The sequence below is a fragment of the Dipodascopsis tothii genome (assembly GCF_038497935.1).
Source record: "Dipodascopsis tothii strain CBS 759.85 unplaced genomic scaffold V1510scaffold_4, whole genome shotgun sequence".
Classification (NCBI taxonomy): domain Eukaryota; kingdom Fungi; phylum Ascomycota; class Lipomycetes; order Lipomycetales; family Lipomycetaceae; genus Neoaidaea; species Neoaidaea tothii.
Genome location: NW_027117988.1, coordinates 265,414 through 279,648, shown reverse-complemented (window position 1 = coordinate 279,648; position 14,235 = coordinate 265,414). Strand labels below are relative to the sequence as shown.

At 68.9% G+C, this 14,235-nt stretch overlaps 8 protein-coding genes across 8 annotated transcripts; 3 read left to right on the top strand and 5 right to left on the bottom strand.

Annotated features, from left to right (window-relative positions):
* Window positions 1-99: 99 nt before the first annotated feature.
* V1510DRAFT_360671 (ribonuclease P protein subunit) lies at window positions 100-1,338 on the top strand (the record flags this gene model as incomplete). The annotated part of the gene is made up of 2 exons (XM_066931033.1): window positions 100-288; window positions 826-1,338. The coding sequence occupies 2 exons, from the start codon at window positions 100-102 to the stop codon at window positions 1,336-1,338; spliced, it is 702 nt and encodes a 233-aa protein (XP_066790944.1).
* A 223-nt stretch (window positions 1,339-1,561) lies between these two features.
* Window positions 1,562-3,044, bottom strand: V1510DRAFT_360395 (Six-hairpin glycosidase-like protein; the record flags this gene model as incomplete). The annotated part of the gene is made up of 2 exons (XM_066931014.1): window positions 1,562-2,842; window positions 2,874-3,044. The coding sequence occupies 2 exons, from the start codon at window positions 3,042-3,044 to the stop codon at window positions 1,562-1,564; spliced, it is 1,452 nt and encodes a 483-aa protein (XP_066790943.1).
* Window positions 3,045-3,962: 918 nt separating this feature from the next.
* V1510DRAFT_411456 (histone H2A) lies at window positions 3,963-4,864 on the bottom strand. The gene is made up of 4 exons (XM_066932900.1): window positions 4,718-4,864; window positions 4,616-4,685; window positions 4,388-4,584; window positions 3,963-4,205 (listed from the first exon to the last, which is right to left on the bottom strand). The coding sequence occupies exons 1-4, from the start codon at window positions 4,820-4,822 to the stop codon at window positions 4,167-4,169; spliced, it is 411 nt and encodes a 136-aa protein (XP_066790942.1). The 5' UTR covers window positions 4,823-4,864; the 3' UTR covers window positions 3,963-4,166.
* V1510DRAFT_411450 (uncharacterized protein) lies at window positions 4,865-5,848 on the bottom strand. Its single transcript, XM_066932899.1, has 6 exons — window positions 5,702-5,848; window positions 5,541-5,566; window positions 5,498-5,508; window positions 5,238-5,462; window positions 5,158-5,206; window positions 4,865-5,126 (listed from the first exon to the last, which is right to left on the bottom strand). Exons 2-6 carry the CDS (start codon window positions 5,541-5,543, stop codon window positions 4,995-4,997), a joined length of 420 nt encoding a protein of 139 aa, XP_066790941.1. The 5' UTR covers window positions 5,544-5,566; window positions 5,702-5,848; the 3' UTR covers window positions 4,865-4,994.
* A 210-nt stretch (window positions 5,849-6,058) lies between these two features.
* On the top strand, window positions 6,059-7,354 carry V1510DRAFT_373583 (ubiquitin fusion degradation protein UFD1-domain-containing protein). Its single transcript, XM_066931516.1, has 4 exons — window positions 6,059-6,167; window positions 6,201-6,423; window positions 6,455-6,576; window positions 6,609-7,354. Exons 1-4 carry the CDS (start codon window positions 6,165-6,167, stop codon window positions 7,299-7,301), a joined length of 1,041 nt encoding a protein of 346 aa, XP_066790940.1. The 5' UTR covers window positions 6,059-6,164; the 3' UTR covers window positions 7,302-7,354.
* Window positions 7,318-8,178, bottom strand: V1510DRAFT_411444 (uncharacterized protein). Its single transcript, XM_066932898.1, has 2 exons — window positions 8,101-8,178; window positions 7,318-7,560 (listed from the first exon to the last, which is right to left on the bottom strand). The coding sequence occupies exons 1-2, from the start codon at window positions 8,101-8,103 to the stop codon at window positions 7,381-7,383; spliced, it is 183 nt and encodes a 60-aa protein (XP_066790939.1). The 5' UTR covers window positions 8,104-8,178; the 3' UTR covers window positions 7,318-7,380.
* Window positions 8,179-8,829: 651 nt separating this feature from the next.
* On the top strand, window positions 8,830-10,253 carry V1510DRAFT_411442 (uncharacterized protein). The gene is made up of 3 exons (XM_066932897.1): window positions 8,830-9,053; window positions 9,136-9,249; window positions 9,285-10,253. The coding sequence occupies exons 1-3, from the start codon at window positions 8,904-8,906 to the stop codon at window positions 9,969-9,971; spliced, it is 951 nt and encodes a 316-aa protein (XP_066790938.1). The 5' UTR covers window positions 8,830-8,903; the 3' UTR covers window positions 9,972-10,253.
* On the bottom strand, window positions 9,971-13,967 carry V1510DRAFT_389825 (uncharacterized protein). Its single transcript, XM_066931739.1, has 4 exons — window positions 13,751-13,967; window positions 13,644-13,720; window positions 13,330-13,612; window positions 9,971-13,298 (listed from the first exon to the last, which is right to left on the bottom strand). The coding sequence occupies exons 1-4, from the start codon at window positions 13,930-13,932 to the stop codon at window positions 10,265-10,267; spliced, it is 3,576 nt and encodes a 1,191-aa protein (XP_066790937.1). The 5' UTR covers window positions 13,933-13,967; the 3' UTR covers window positions 9,971-10,264.
* Window positions 13,968-14,235: the final 268 nt, after the last annotated feature.

Here is a 14,235-nt window from a genome sequence, read left to right as displayed (position 1 = left end):
ATCGCCTACGGCACCGCCAGACCACGAGACAAGACCACGATGGACGAGCCGCACGTGGTGCGCGACCTGGCCGACCCCGGCCTGTCCAGCAAGGACGTGATGGTGTCGCTGATCGCGTCGGCGGCGCCGTCGACGGACGCGCTGGCGCTGTACGCGGACCGCGTGGAGCACAAGCCGCTGGCGCTGGGCCCGACGGAGCAGAACACGGACGCGGCGGCGGGCGCGACGTCGCGCCGCGAGGCAAAGTACCTACGACTGCTGCAGATCGTGCACCCGCGGGACCGGCGGGTGGTGAAGACGCTGCTGGACACAGGCGTGCCGGCGGCTGCGGAGCGGCCGCCGGACGGCCGGGAGCAGCGGCGGCAGCAGCGGGCGGTGGCCTACGATCTGGAGCGGCAGCGGCGACGGGCCGCCAAGCGGGCGGCCAAGGCGGGCGGGGCGGCCGCGGGCAGTGCGGCGACAGGCGGCGAGCGCGGCCGGCCGGCAACGGCGGCGGCCGCTGATCCGGACGCCATGGCCGTCGATGCGCCCACCAAGAAGCGGCGGCGGCACCAGCGGCTGCGGCGGCGGCTGCGCGACGGCCATACAGCCGCAGGAGTGCAGGGAGACGTGCATACAGCCGCCGGCGCGCCAGCCGTCGTGCATACAGCCGCCGCGGAGCCAGCCGCCGTGCATACAGCCGCCGCCGAGCCCGCCGCCGTGCATACAACCGCAGGGGCCGCGGCCGCGCGCACGGCGCCCCCCACGACCACGGTCCCCCTCGTGCTGCGCACGCCCGCCGCCCCCACGGTAACAAACAGCAGGGTCGTCATCGTCCGGCCCAAGCCGCTGTCGGCCAAGCAGAAAAAGCTGCTCCGGCTGCACCAGCTGCCGGCCACGCCCGCCGACATGGCCGCGTTTCTCCCGCTGCACCGGCTCTGGCAGGCGTACGTGCACGAGCTCCTGTCGCTGACGGCGGCCAACACCGCGCGGCGGCCGAGCACGGCCGGGCAGCTGCAGAACCTGGCGTCGCGGCTGACGTCGGCAGACCTGCACGGCGCGTACGTGCGCATCGTGCGGTGTCGGTGCGTCTCGCGGGTCGGGCTGCGCGGCATCGTCGTCAAGGAGTCGCGGTCGGCGTTCACGATCGCCGTCGACGGCCAGCCGCGGCTGCAGATCGTGCCCAAGGCCTACACGGTGTTCAAGGTGGGGGTCACGCGCCCGCACAGCACGGCGCCCCCTGAAACGCTCGACACGGCCTACGCGTTCGAGTTCTACATCTACGGCACGCAGCTCCTGTACCGGCCCACCGACCGCAGCGGGCGCAAGTTCAAGAGCAAGGTCGTGTCGGACCTCTAGTCGAGCGGCCGACTGGCGGCTGTCATTATCAATACAAAAACCAAAGAATCCAAACGAGACCGTAACCAAAAGGACCTGCCGGGGCAGGTCGTCGCAGGGCTGCTCCGGGGCAGGAATGTCCAAAACGCGTCGCGCGGCGCTAGATAAAGAGATCCAGGTAGATTCGACCGTGGTCGGTTGCCACAGAGTCTGCGTAAGATATAAGAAATGGCGTCGGTCCCGGCTACAGCTTGCTCATCTCGGCCAGCCGGTGGTTCTTGCGCAGGGCGATGGCGGTCGAGGCGGCGTCGCGGGCGCGGCACGCGTTCCAGAACGACTCGTACGACCACGTGAGCTTCTCGGCGCCGCGCTCGTAGCCGGTCGCGGTGTCGAACTGCTCGCTGAGGTGGCCCTCGGCGTCGGCGTGGTCGCGGATGACGGCCATGAACGAGTCGGCGTAGGCAAAGACCTGGCTGAGGATGGCGTCGTACTCGGCCGTGGACGGGAAGACGGCGACGGACCGGCGCAGCTTGGCGACCGAGTCGGGCGCGTTGATGACCTCGCGCTCGAGCAGGTCGCCGGCGCCGGCGGCGGCCCAGAACGGCTGGTAGAAGGCCGCGGTGGTGTTGGTGATGACCAGCGGCCGCGACGACGTGGCCAGGTGCTCGGCCAGCAGGTACAGCGTGTGGGCGACCGTCGACGTGCACAGGAACCACGGGTTGCCGCCGCGGGTGCCGTCGCCGTCGTAGACGTCCTCCGGGTAGCGGCCGACGCCGACGCCGGCGGTGGCCGCCTGGCGGTCGGCGTTGATCACGTGGCGGGCGCGCATGTCGGCGACGAGCGCGTGCAGCGACGCGATCACCGGGTCGCTGTGCGGCGGGAACAGCTGGCCGTCGCCGCCGTGGATCGCGCCCAGCAGCAGCGCCGCGTCCAGGCCGGACCGCGGGTGCGCGAGCGTCTCGACCAGGTGGCCGTGGCGCTCGTCCCAGAACGAGTACATGAACCGGGCGAGCTCGTCGGCCTGCTTGCGGTACCACGGCACGGCGCCGTCGTCGCCGAGCTCGGCCGCGAGCGCCTGGCCGGCGCGCAGCGCCTTGTACTGGACCATGGCCGTGAAGAAGTGCAGGCCGTCGACCTCCTCCCAGAGGTCGAAGCCGGGCGACGCCCACGTGTGCGACGTGTACTCGAGGTCGGGCTTGATCATGTCGTAGACGGCGGCGTAGTCGGCGAGCTCGCCGCCCTGGACCTGCACGAGCGCGCGCATGTACGCCATCATGGTGAGCGCGCGCAGCGGCGGGCCGTCGCGCTGGGGCCGGCCCCAGTGGCCCTCGAAGGCCGTGCCGTCGACCTCGAACTTGGGCTCGCCGAGGCCGCCGCTCCAGAAGTCGCCCGACGGGTTGGACGCGTGCTGGACCGTGCGCGACGTCGCCAGGTAGTCGTCGAGCACCTGGCGCAGGCGCTCGTCGCCCGTCGCCGCGTACTCGTCCACGAGCGCGCGGATCGTGATCGCGCCGTCGCGGATCCACTGCCGTCAGCGCCGCCGCGGCGCCACGTACCTGGTAGAAGTAGTTCGGGTGCTGGCGCGACGGGCTGGCCACGACCGTGCCCGGGAGCACGCCCTGGCCGGCCACGTTCTTGCCGTCGGGGCCGATGTTGTCCAGGATCGACTGGAACGAGAACGCCGACTGCTGCTCGAGCCACGTCTCAAACGAGGAGGAGCCCGCCATTCCGGACGAGCTGGGGGTATTGGTCAGAGGGCGCCACGAGACCGTGGACGCAGAACAGGCCGGGAGAAGTCCGGCAACGAGCACGAGCGTGAGACAGAAACTGGTCAGGAAGCGGCGTGCGGCCAAGCTCTGCATAAACGTCAGAGCGCGCGTAAAGGATATATCGTGGCCGCCGCGAGCGAGGGCTAAGGATATAGAGATAAATATAGAGCGAACCGAACCGCGCAGCTGGCGAAAAGGCTCGGTAAAGATATAGAACGTTCGCTGGGTGGGGAGAGAAACGGACAGGACAGCCGGGCCGGGGGCGTTATAAAGGGCCCGGGCGCGGTGCGGTCCCTTTACCAATGCGCGCGCGCGCCCGGTGGACAAAGACGGGCCCGCGTGGCTCCGGCCGGCGAGCGGCCCTGGGCTCGTGGGGCCGGGGATGCGGGCTGTTCGGCGCGCGGGCGGGCCGGGCACGCGCCGCCCGCCGGCGGCGGTCACGCCTGCGGCTGCGGCTGCGGCCGTGCGGCCGCGGTGGCCACGAGACCGGCCTGAACGTGCCACGGCGCGCGCGGCGCGCGCGCGCCGATCGTCTGGGGTCGATGACGGCTGGCCGGGCGCGGCCCGGCCCCCGTGCGCCGCACGCCCGGCTCCGCGCCCGGCTCCGCAGCCGGCGCCGCCCGCCGCCTGCGCGCCCACGTCACCTGCTCTCTGCTGTGCTTGTTGCATCCGCGCGATCCTGCTGCGACCGGTTGGACTCGCGATCGTGGCCATGACAACGATCGTTGGGACCAAAGTTGGGAGTTTGGCCACCGGACGCCGAGCAGATGATGTAACCGCGGCTGCACGAGACTAGCCGATAACGAACCTGACCGGCTAGGGCGGACGGGCGCCGGCCGGGCGCGCCGCAGGACGCCGCCGCGCGGCCGGCCAGGGCGAGGGCTGTGGCGGATCGGCGCCAGCTCACATGCCAGCGCACGCCTGCGCCGCCGATCGGGACACGCGGGGTGACGAAGACATCTAACGATATATATTAATAAATACTTACTACTCAGTGATGTACAGAAAGACGACGGCAGTCGCCGGAAACAACTAATTTTACACGTCACAATACACTGCGCGGCGCGCCGCGGGGCGCGGCTACTTGCGGCCGGGCTTCTTCTCGACCTTGAGGAGGGCCTGGGGGTCAGCAGGGGCCGGGGGCGGGTCGGGGCGGCGGCCCGAGGCGGGCGGGTGCGGGCGACCCGTGGGGGCCGGATTGGGCGGCGGGTCGGGGCGGCCCGCATGGGGCGCGGGTGGCGGGTCGCGGCGACCCGCGCGCCGCGTCGGCCCGGCCGCCGCCCGCCTCGCGCAGCACTCACCTTGTTGATGTGCGGCAGCACACCGCCGAACGCGATGGTCGCCTTGATGAGCGAGTCGAGCTCCTCGTCGCCGCGGATGGCCAGCTGCAGGTGGCGCGGCGTGATGCGCTTCACCTTCAGGTCCTTCGCCGCGTTGCCCGCCAGCTCCAGGACCTCGGCCGTCAGGTACTCGAGCACGGCCGTCACGTAGACAGCGGCTGTGGTCAGCGGGCCCGGCCGGTCACGTACCCTTGGCGCCGACGCGCATCTTGTTCTGCGTGTTGCTCTTGAGGAATCGCTTGACACGTCCGCACGGAAACTGCGTCAGCGCGCACGCGCGCGTCCACCCACCTGCAGTCCGGCGCGCGCCGAGTGCGAGATCTGGCTGCGGCCCTCGCCGCTGCCGGCCTTGCCGCCGGCCTTGCCGCCATGAGACTTGCCCTTGCCGCCCGACATTGTTGCTACGAGTCGCGTCTGAAAATTTGCGTGATGGGAACGGGAAACAAAACAACAGGGAACAGGGTAATATTTATTGGGGCGCGCCGCACACGCGCGTGTGACGGCGCGCGGGTTAGGGCGCACGTGACGACTACGTCACGTGGAAATCGCGCATCACGTGACGGCGGGCCTAGCGGCGCAGCGCCTTGTCCAGGACCGACTCGTAGGCCACCTCGGAGAAGTCGGTGCCCTGGATCTCGACCGCGATGCCGTTCAGCGACCGGCGCAGCGCGTCCTTGGACGACGCGTAGACCATCTTGGACTGCTGTCAGCGCGCCCGCGCACGCACTTACGCGGACCGGCGCGTTGTCGGGCGACCACGCATAGAAGCAGATCTTCGAGCTACCGTCAGCGCGCCCCGGCGGCCACGTACCGCTTGCCCTCGCCGCCCGAGAGCTCGTACTCAAAGTCGTACACCGCGTAGCGGCAGTCGTTCTCGGGCAGCTCCGCCAGGAACGAGTCGTACGACGCGTCCGACGACTTGCTCGACACCACGATCTCCGTCTTGGTGTCGTTCAGCTGGAAGATGATGAACTTGACCGACTTGCCGAGCTTGAGCGCGTGGAACGCCTCCTGGCACTCGTTCGAAACCGCAACTCTGCCTGTCAGTGCCGCCGGCGGGCGCCGCCATACCCGGAGCGAGACTGTCGTCAGCACCGCCGCGCCCGCGCCTTACCATTCTGCTAATTGGCTATACTACTGCTGCCGTCAGCCGCCGCCGCCGCCGTGCCTACCTGATCTGCGTCGTCAGCCCCGTCCCCGGCGAATCCACTCTCGGCATCCCTGACCCCTGGCATGCCATGCCGCTGCCATCACCGCCGCCGCGCCCGCACTTACCCGTTGGATAGAGACTCTGGACGTGACCACGCTGCACGAGGTCAATCGATATTCGGAGAGGGAGAGAGATAGCGATGGATGCTATTATTATAATTTATCGGGACAGAAGCGGGTTAAGGAATCGATCGTGTTGGACCGCACCGCCGCAGGCCGCAAGCCGCAAGCGGCCAGCTGGCACCAGCGCGCGCTGACGGATGTGGCGCAAGTCTGCGACCGCGGGCGCACTGTGACACATTGCTGGGTGGCAGTGCGCATGTTGCGGCTGTAAACGCATCACTATCGCGCTTTTTGTGCCACAACCCTCCTCCCGCGCGCCACTCGTGCGCGCCGCGACGCCCGCCCGCGTCCGTCCGCGGTCTTCGACGCCGCCCGGGATCACCGCCCGTCCGTTCTGTCCGTCTGCCGTCCGATCGCGTGTCCCAGCACAGCCCCCTCCCGTGCAGCACCAGTGCCCGGCCCCAATATGGTAAGTCGGCCGCGCGGCGCGCGCTGACCGCAGTTTGGTGGATACTACGACGACGACGACAACAGCGGCTTCGGCATGGACTCTTGGCGGGCCGCGCTCGGCGGCCGTCGTGCTGGCTTCGGCGCGGCCCCGAGTCGGACGTTCCGCGAGTACTTCCGCTGCTACCCGGTGGTGATGATGCCGGGTGCCGAGCGCCGCGAAACGGTCAACTACGGCGGCAAGATCATCCTGCCGCCGAGCGCGCTCAACAAGCTCAGTACGTGCGCGCGCGATCCAGCTGACCCCAGCCCGGCTCAACATCACGTACCCGATGCTGTTCGAGCTCAAGAACGAGGAGGTCGAGCTGACCACGCACGCCGGCGTGCTCGAGTTCATCGCCGAGGAGGGCCGGGTGTACCTGCCCCAGTGGGTACGTTTGCAGCCAGACCGCGCTGACGCCAGATGATGGAGCGGCTGGCGCTCGATCCGGGCTCGCTCGTCGTGATCGCGTCGACGTCGCTGCCGTCGGGCTCGTTTGTCAAGATCGAGCCGCAGTCGCCGGACTTTCTCGACATCTCGGACCCCAAGGCCGTGCTCGAGAACGCGCTGCGCAACTTCAGCACGCTCACGGTCGACGACATCTTTGAGATCTCGTACAACTCGCACGTGTACCGCATCCGCGTGCTCGAGACCAAGCCGGCGGGCCGGTCCGGCATCTCTGTGGTCGAGACCGATCTGGAGGTCGACTTTGCGCCGCCGGTGGGCTACGACGAGTACCTGGCGCGCCAGTCGGTGCCGCAGCCGGTCAAGACGTCGGACGCGATCACGCCGCTGCCGCACGGCCAGACCATGGCCAGCGTGATCGGCTGGGACGACCTGGCGGTGGCGCCAGCCGCCGGCGTCGGCGCGGCGCCGGTCTCGCAGGGCCAGCGGCTGTCGGGCAAGCCGCTCAAGTCGCGGTCGGCGTCGGCGACAAGCTCGGCGGCGTCGAGCGGCATGCACCTCAACGACGTCCTGGCCTCGACGTCCTACACCGGCCGCGGCAACACGTCCGGCGCCGTCAAGACCGTGGTTCCGGCGCCGCTGCGCCTGCCGTTTGGCCAGCTCTTTTTTGGATATCCGGTCGTGCCCCTGCCGGCCAAGGACACCAACTAGCATGCCGCGTGCGGCCTTACATTGCACAGAATGATATATTACTATTACAACTGCACGAGCTGCGGCACATGCGCCTGCTTTACGGCTTGTCCTTCTTGCCGATGACCATGCGGCCAAAGTAGTACGAAGTGTAGCCCATGAGGCCGGTGAAGCCGATCCAGTAGGGGATCATGTAGAACTTGCTCCGGGGGTGTCTCCAGTAGAGGGACGCCTGGGTGTTCGCCTGGTAGAACTTCTGGAGGGAGAGAACCTTGTTGGCCTGAGAGTCAGCGATGGTCGAGGGAGGAAGGGCGGCCGAGCCCGGCGGAAGACGGCTGGCGGAGCGACAGCCGAGGATGGTCCGGGCACAGGCGGGTCCCGAGAAACGCTATCGGGCAGGCAGCTGCGCAGGACAGCCGCGACGCAGACACGGTGGCCGGCACAGGCCACGGCAGCCGCGAGCCATTCGGGCTGCCAGCGACGCTGCGGAGACCACGGAGCGCCACTGCGCCGCACGCAGTCACGCGGTGGCCAGCCCGGCCACGATTCGCGGCTCGGCGCGGCCGTGCGAGCGCCGGCAGCGTCGCCAACACGCCCGCAGCACTGGGGGGCAGCGTCAGGGTCGAGCAGCAGCCGTCGGCCGCACGTTGGTGGCCGCCTTCCGCGTGGCGCGGCCGCCAGCTCATCTGCGCGCTGTCGTCCAGCTGTCGTGCGTCACCGCATCCATCTGCCAGCGCCGCACATGCGCGCGGGGCACGTCCCGCTCGCCGTCGCCACATTGCCGCCGTCCGCCGGGCCGCCGTCGTGTCGGGGTACTCACCATGGTGATCGTTTATCGAATGCAAAGTGCGTGGATAATTTTTTACGTGGTTTGTGTCTGCAAGCCTTTATTGGCGGTGAGCGAGCGGCCCGGCTCGGCGTGGTTAGGGGAGTAGATGACAGGCGGGCTCATGTGCCAGCGCGTCACGCCGGGCGGCGGGCCAATCAGCGGCGGTCCATTCGCGCGTACGGGAGCGAGCGGGCGGGCGGCGGCCGGGTAAGTCACGGGCCAGCCAATGCGTGCCCAGATGTACGCAGTCACCCGGCCGTACTTGGCTCTCTGACCGCGCCCAAGCCACACCTTTCCGGCACGCTGTTACCCAGCCTTGCCGGCTTCCGCTGTGCCGTACCGCGCTACTCCAGATTTTCCATACAAAACCAAAAAAAATTCCGCCATACAAAAACAGTGTACCATAGCATATATCCAGAAAAACTTCCACAAAAATAGAGGCGTCGGCATCCCTCAGGCTCACGCGACCAGTATAGTTATCCCGTGCTGTGTCAAGACAGCCGACCAGAGATGAAGACTGGCCGGGTCTGGTGATCATCTAGAAACCGTCAAGCATTATTTGGGCAGCCGAGTTATATGCGCTGGTCGCACGCCCTGTGGCTGGTGTGACTGCGGATTGTTTGATACAGATTGCGCTCTGCGGACCTGCGGACTGAGTCCGGACCCAGCGTACGCCCGTCTGCTGCTGTGCGACGCAGCCGCCCTCGCGCCCCGCGGCCTGCCGAACCCTCTGCGCCGCCACCCGCTCGCGCGACCTACCAAGCGCCCCCCACGGCCCGCCGATCGCGCCCATCATGTCGTTCCAGTTCAACTGGCCGTTCTCGACAGAGGATGGCTTCTACTCCAAGGCGAAGGTGCTGCTGACGGAGGCCCTGAATAAGGGCAACGTGCCGCCCATCATCGTCGACACCATTCACGTCAAGGACCTGAACATGGGCACCAAGGTGAGTCCGGCCGGCGGCGGCGGGCCACGGCCTGCCGCCGCGGCCGCCGCGCCGTCCGCCGCGCACAGGCGCTGACGCACAGGCGCCCGAGCTCGAGATTCTGGAAATTGGCGATTTGGCCGGCGACCGCTTCCGCGGCATCTTCAAGCTCAACTACAGCGGCGACGCCTCGATATCGCTGCAGACCGTGGTCGAGGTATGTGTGGCAGCGCGGGGCCGGACTGACGCCAGGCCAACCCCCTCACAATCTACTCCCAGACGGCGCCGGCGTTTGCTTCGCCGCGGTTCCTCTCGGCCGCGTCGTCGCTCAAGATCCCGCTCACGCTCACGCTGAGCGAGATCCGGCTGTCGGGCATCATCATCCTCGTCTTCAGCCGGGCCAAGGGCGCCACGCTCGTGTTCCGCAACGACCCGCTCGAGTCCATCAAGATCTCGTCGACGTTCGACTCGATCCCGCCCATCGCCAAGCTCATCCAGGTCCAGATCGAGGAGCAGCTCCGGCTGCTCTTCCGCGAGGAGCTCCCCGGCATCATCCACAAGCTCTCGCAGCGGTGGACGTCGGCCAGCTCGACCGACTCGGCGCCGTACACGCCGCTGGCGTCGCCCGGCGCCGACAAGGCGCTCGCGGCCAAGCCCAAGCCGGTCACGCTCGCCGAGATCTCGCCGGACCAGCCGATCCTGAACCCGATCAACATGCTCAAGATCAACGTGCTGGCGGCGTCGCAGCGCACGCTCTCGCTGGGCACGCCGCCCATCCCCGACGCCATCTACCGGTCCATGATCGAGCGCCAGGACGACGACACGGTCTCGCGCGACGACGACGACGTCTCGTCCATCGTCGTGCGCTCCCGGCGCAGCTTCAAGAACGCCAAGGGCAAGCGGCAACGAAAAGTTTTCAATTTACGCAAGAGCGAGTGACCCGTCCTTGCCGCGGCCGTTATCTTTAGCCGCCGCGCCCAGCCGTTCTGTTTCATTACCCATCCGGCGTACATCTTGGTTTAGGAGTTTTGTCATTTGTTATCATGCGCGCCACGCGCCTCATGTTATGATTGTTTGTGGGTAGACGCTGTCGCTAGAAGCCGCACGGGCCGGCCTGAACAATACATCCCCTCTTTGTGAGCCAAGCGGCTGCGCTCTATTGCGAAGTACACCGCGCAGCCGAGCTGCGATGCTAGGGTTCGCCCACGGCGACAAAATTTGTACAAAAAGCCTCAGTTGAGGTTGTGGAGCTGCTCGCCGATCATGTAGACCTCGTCGCGGAGCTTGGTCTTCCACTTGCCGTACAGCCGCACGAGCCCGTAGACGGTGCCGGCGGCCGCGGCCACGACGACGGCGGCCGGGTACGACAGGCGGTAGAAGAGCACCATGCCGGGGTCGTACGGGTTGCGGTCGAGCGCGCGCGCGAGCCCGAAGCACGCCAGCGGCGGCGCCGCCAGCGCGGCCGCCATCGGCAGCGCGACCGGCAGCAGGAACCGGCGCGTGGCGATCCACGCGTTCGGGTTGAGCACGCCCGGCGCAAACATCTGCCGGTACGCCAGCGCCAGCCGCGTCTCGCCGGACCGGAGCAGCGCCAGCGCCAGCCGGCAGACCATGAACCCGACGGACCACGACTGGGCGAGGTGCACCGTCGGCTCGGCCGTGAAGAACAGGAACCGCGCCGGCAGGACGACGTAGGCCTCGACGACGAGCGCGGCCAGCAGCGGGATCAGCCCGACGAGCACGGCCAGCACGTACGCGGCCTTGGCGAGGCGCAGGCCGCGCAGGCCGAGCCGCAGCACCGCGCCGGCCAGCGCCAGCGGCTGCGTCGCGGTGCGGCCCAGCTCGGCCAGGCCGCCGCGCAGCTCGCGCCGGCGCTGCAGCAGCCGCCGCGCGACCGGGTACGCCGACGTGAAGAGGCCCACGCCCGCGTTCAGGCAGAACGCGTCGTGCATCGTCCGGCCGGCCGGCAGCACGAGCCGGAAGAACAGCCGGCCGGCCAGCAGCGGCAGCACGGTCGCGCACAGGCCCATGGCGGCCGCGAAGACCCAGATCAGGACCAGCAGCAGCACGATGCGCTCGCGGAACATGGGCGGCGTGTAGACCACGACGACGTAGTTGAGGTCCTCGGCGCGGTCGTCCTTGCCGTCGAGCCGGCGGTTGTCGCGCGTGACGGGCACAAAGTAGTTGCGCCCGCGGTTGATGTACACGCTGTCCGACTCGGGCGCGCGCATGAACCCGCCGCCGTCCGGGACCAGGTAGAGCCCGTCGGGCTGGCCGGCGAGCTCGTCGGCCGAGCCCACGAGGTGGATCGGGTCGCCGGGGTGCCGGAAGCGGTAGTGCCACGGCCGCGAGTGGATGACGCCCTCCTCCTCGGGCGCGTGCTCGTTGAGCAGGAACCCCGAGAGCCGGAGCGCCTTGGCCGCGTGCCGGAAGAAGAGCGTCCACCAGTACGTCAGGTCGATGGCGCGCGCGAGGACGCCCAGCGAGACCGGCATCAGCACCTGGAAGAGCATCAGCATCAGCGGGGCCTCGAGCAGGATGTCGCTGCCGGCCATGTTCAGCGGCAGCACGTGCCCCGGCAGCTTGTACCGCAGCGCGTAGACGACGCCGCCGAGGCCGAGGCAGATCAGCGTCAGGTAGATCACGGCCGAGACCGCGATCTTGCGCAGCTGCGTCAGGATCGGCCGGTCCAGGATCTCGCGGATCGGGTGGAAGCTGGGGTCGTTCGGGTCGCGGATGAAGAACAGCACGCCGGGCCGCACGATCTCGCGGCACATCGACACGAAGAGCGCAAAGTGGAACATGTAGCACGTGCCGATGAACCAGTGGATGAAGACCGACCGCAGCGGGTCCGACGCCAGGAACCGCAGCCGGCCGTCGACCGTGGCGTGCTCAAACACCGGCAGCAGCGCCAGGTCGAGGTGCACCCCGCAGAAGAGCGGGAACACGATGAGCTCGACGCCGATGATCACAAAGACCTTGAGGATGGCGCCGGCCTGGCTGAGCGCGTCCACGAACGCGCGCTCGTACGCGCGCCCGGGCCGGCCCGCGCGCCGGGCCCGCGCCAGGTAGCCGGCGCCGATGGCGACGAAGAGCAGGTAGCCGGCGCCGACGGCCGCGACGCGGTCGACCGTGGCGATCTTGTCGGGCGTGACGCCGCCGTGGACGAGCTTGGCCCAGATCGGCCTGCGCAGCGACGACGAGCCGTCGTCCGGCACGGTCAGGAACGCCTCGACCGTGTGGTACCGCAGCACGATCCGGTTCCACGACTCCTCCGACAGCGTGCGCTCGTAGCGCGCGCGCAGGAACGGCAGGACCGAGTACAGCCGGTCCAGGGCGCCGTCGCGCAGGTCGAGCAGGTGCAGCACGAGCACCGTCGACGACGACATCGTGTAGATGACGATGTCGACGAGCTGGTTGGCACAGATGCTGACCACCTTGAGCGGCACGACGCCGAAGAACGTGACCGGGTGCGACAGCACCAGCAGCACGATCTTGCCGAGCACGTACGGCGTCCAGAGCGCGACCGCGAGCGTGCCCGAGACGAGGACCATGGCGAAGAAGCCGCTCTGGAAGAGCGTCTGGAGGGGCCCGCGGATGCCGATGATCTCCAGGACGCCGTCGAGGTCGTCGCCGTCGTCGTCGTCGAGGTCGTCGCCAAAGTCGTCGCCGAACCGGGCGACGGGGGCCTCGGGGACGTGCGCGGGCGCGGGCTCGTCCTCGCGGAAGACGTTGTCGCGGAACCAGTCGGCGGCGAGGCCCCAGAAGCCGTCGTGGCGGTCGTCGTCGCGGTCGTCGCGGGCGTTGATCTCGGCGAGGCGGGCGCGCACGTCGAGGGGGACGACGAAGGCGTCGGGCGGCGGCGGGCCGGCGTCGGCGGCGGGCGCGTCCGAGGCGTCCGAGGCGTCCGAGGCGTCCGAGGCGTCCGAGTCTGACTCGGCGTCGCCGTCGGCGTCCTCGGCGTCCTCGGCGGCCGCACCGGCCTCCACCGGCCCGGCCGCCGCCCGCCCGTCCTCGTCCTCGTCGCCGTCCTCGTCCGCGTCCACGGCCTCGGCCTCCTCGCCGTTCTCGGCCTCGCCGTCCACGTCCTCCCAGTTGCTGTCGTCGTCCTGCGCCTCCACCGGATCGTCTGGCATCGGGATCATCTCCTCCTCCCGCAGCGCCGCGTTCTGGATCACCCACTCGCGGATCAGGAAGATGATCACGAAGATCAGCACCACCACGCCCGCAATGATCTGGCCCTCAAACAGGTCGACCAGGATGTTGCTGTCGTCAGCGCCGCCGTCGGCCCACGTACTTCACAAACGCATTCGACGTCAGCGTCGCGTAGAACCGCGTCGACTCTGCCGCCGGCTCCGCCGCGCTGGTCTCGGTCCCGTTCGACACGGGCTCAAACATCTCGTCCGACAGCCAGAGATAGAACCGCACGGCGTACCGCGTGCTCAGCGGCAGCCAGCCCAGCCAGACCACAGACACCAGCACCAGCCGCAGGTAGAGCAGGATCGAGGCCTCGATGTGCGAGATCACGCGGCCCAGAAACAGCAGCGCCGGGATCGTCGACGGCATGTCCGGCGAGTACACTGGAGTCAGCGCCGCCGCGCGCGCACCCACCTTTGGTGAACTGGTACGGCGTCTTGCAGACCTCGCAGGCCTGCTTGCGCTGCGAGTGCTGCAGCCATTCGATGAGACTGCGTCAGCGTGCGCGCCGCGCGACTTACCAGTCCTGGTGGACGTATTTGATGCTGCCGCTGCACCGGCAAGGATGGTACAGCGGCTCGTCGTCCGTGGCGGCGCCGCGGCAGACCCGGCAGGTGTCGACATCGTCGTGGTTGAGCTCCGAGTCGCTGTCGGCGGCGGCGTCCGCACTGAGCGCGCGCTGGTGCGCCTCTGTGTCGTCCATGGGCCGTGCTTGATCTGGAGGGAGCGGTGCTGCTTGTTAGATGATTGCCCTGTGCCGGGGCGACGCGCTTGGGGCATAAGTGGGGCGCGGCGGGCGGCGGTGCCGCGGCACAGGTGGCGCGCCGCGCGACGGCTGTGCGCGCGGGCGGCGGGCGCCGCGCCGCACGCGGTGCGGCTCGTCGGCTGATCCGCGCCGGGTAGCTGCGCATGCATCACGTGCTCGTGGCCGCGATGGCGCCATCGCGCGCGGCGCCCCGGCGCACAAGTGCCGCGCCGCGCGGCGGATCGGGCGCAGGCGTCGCGC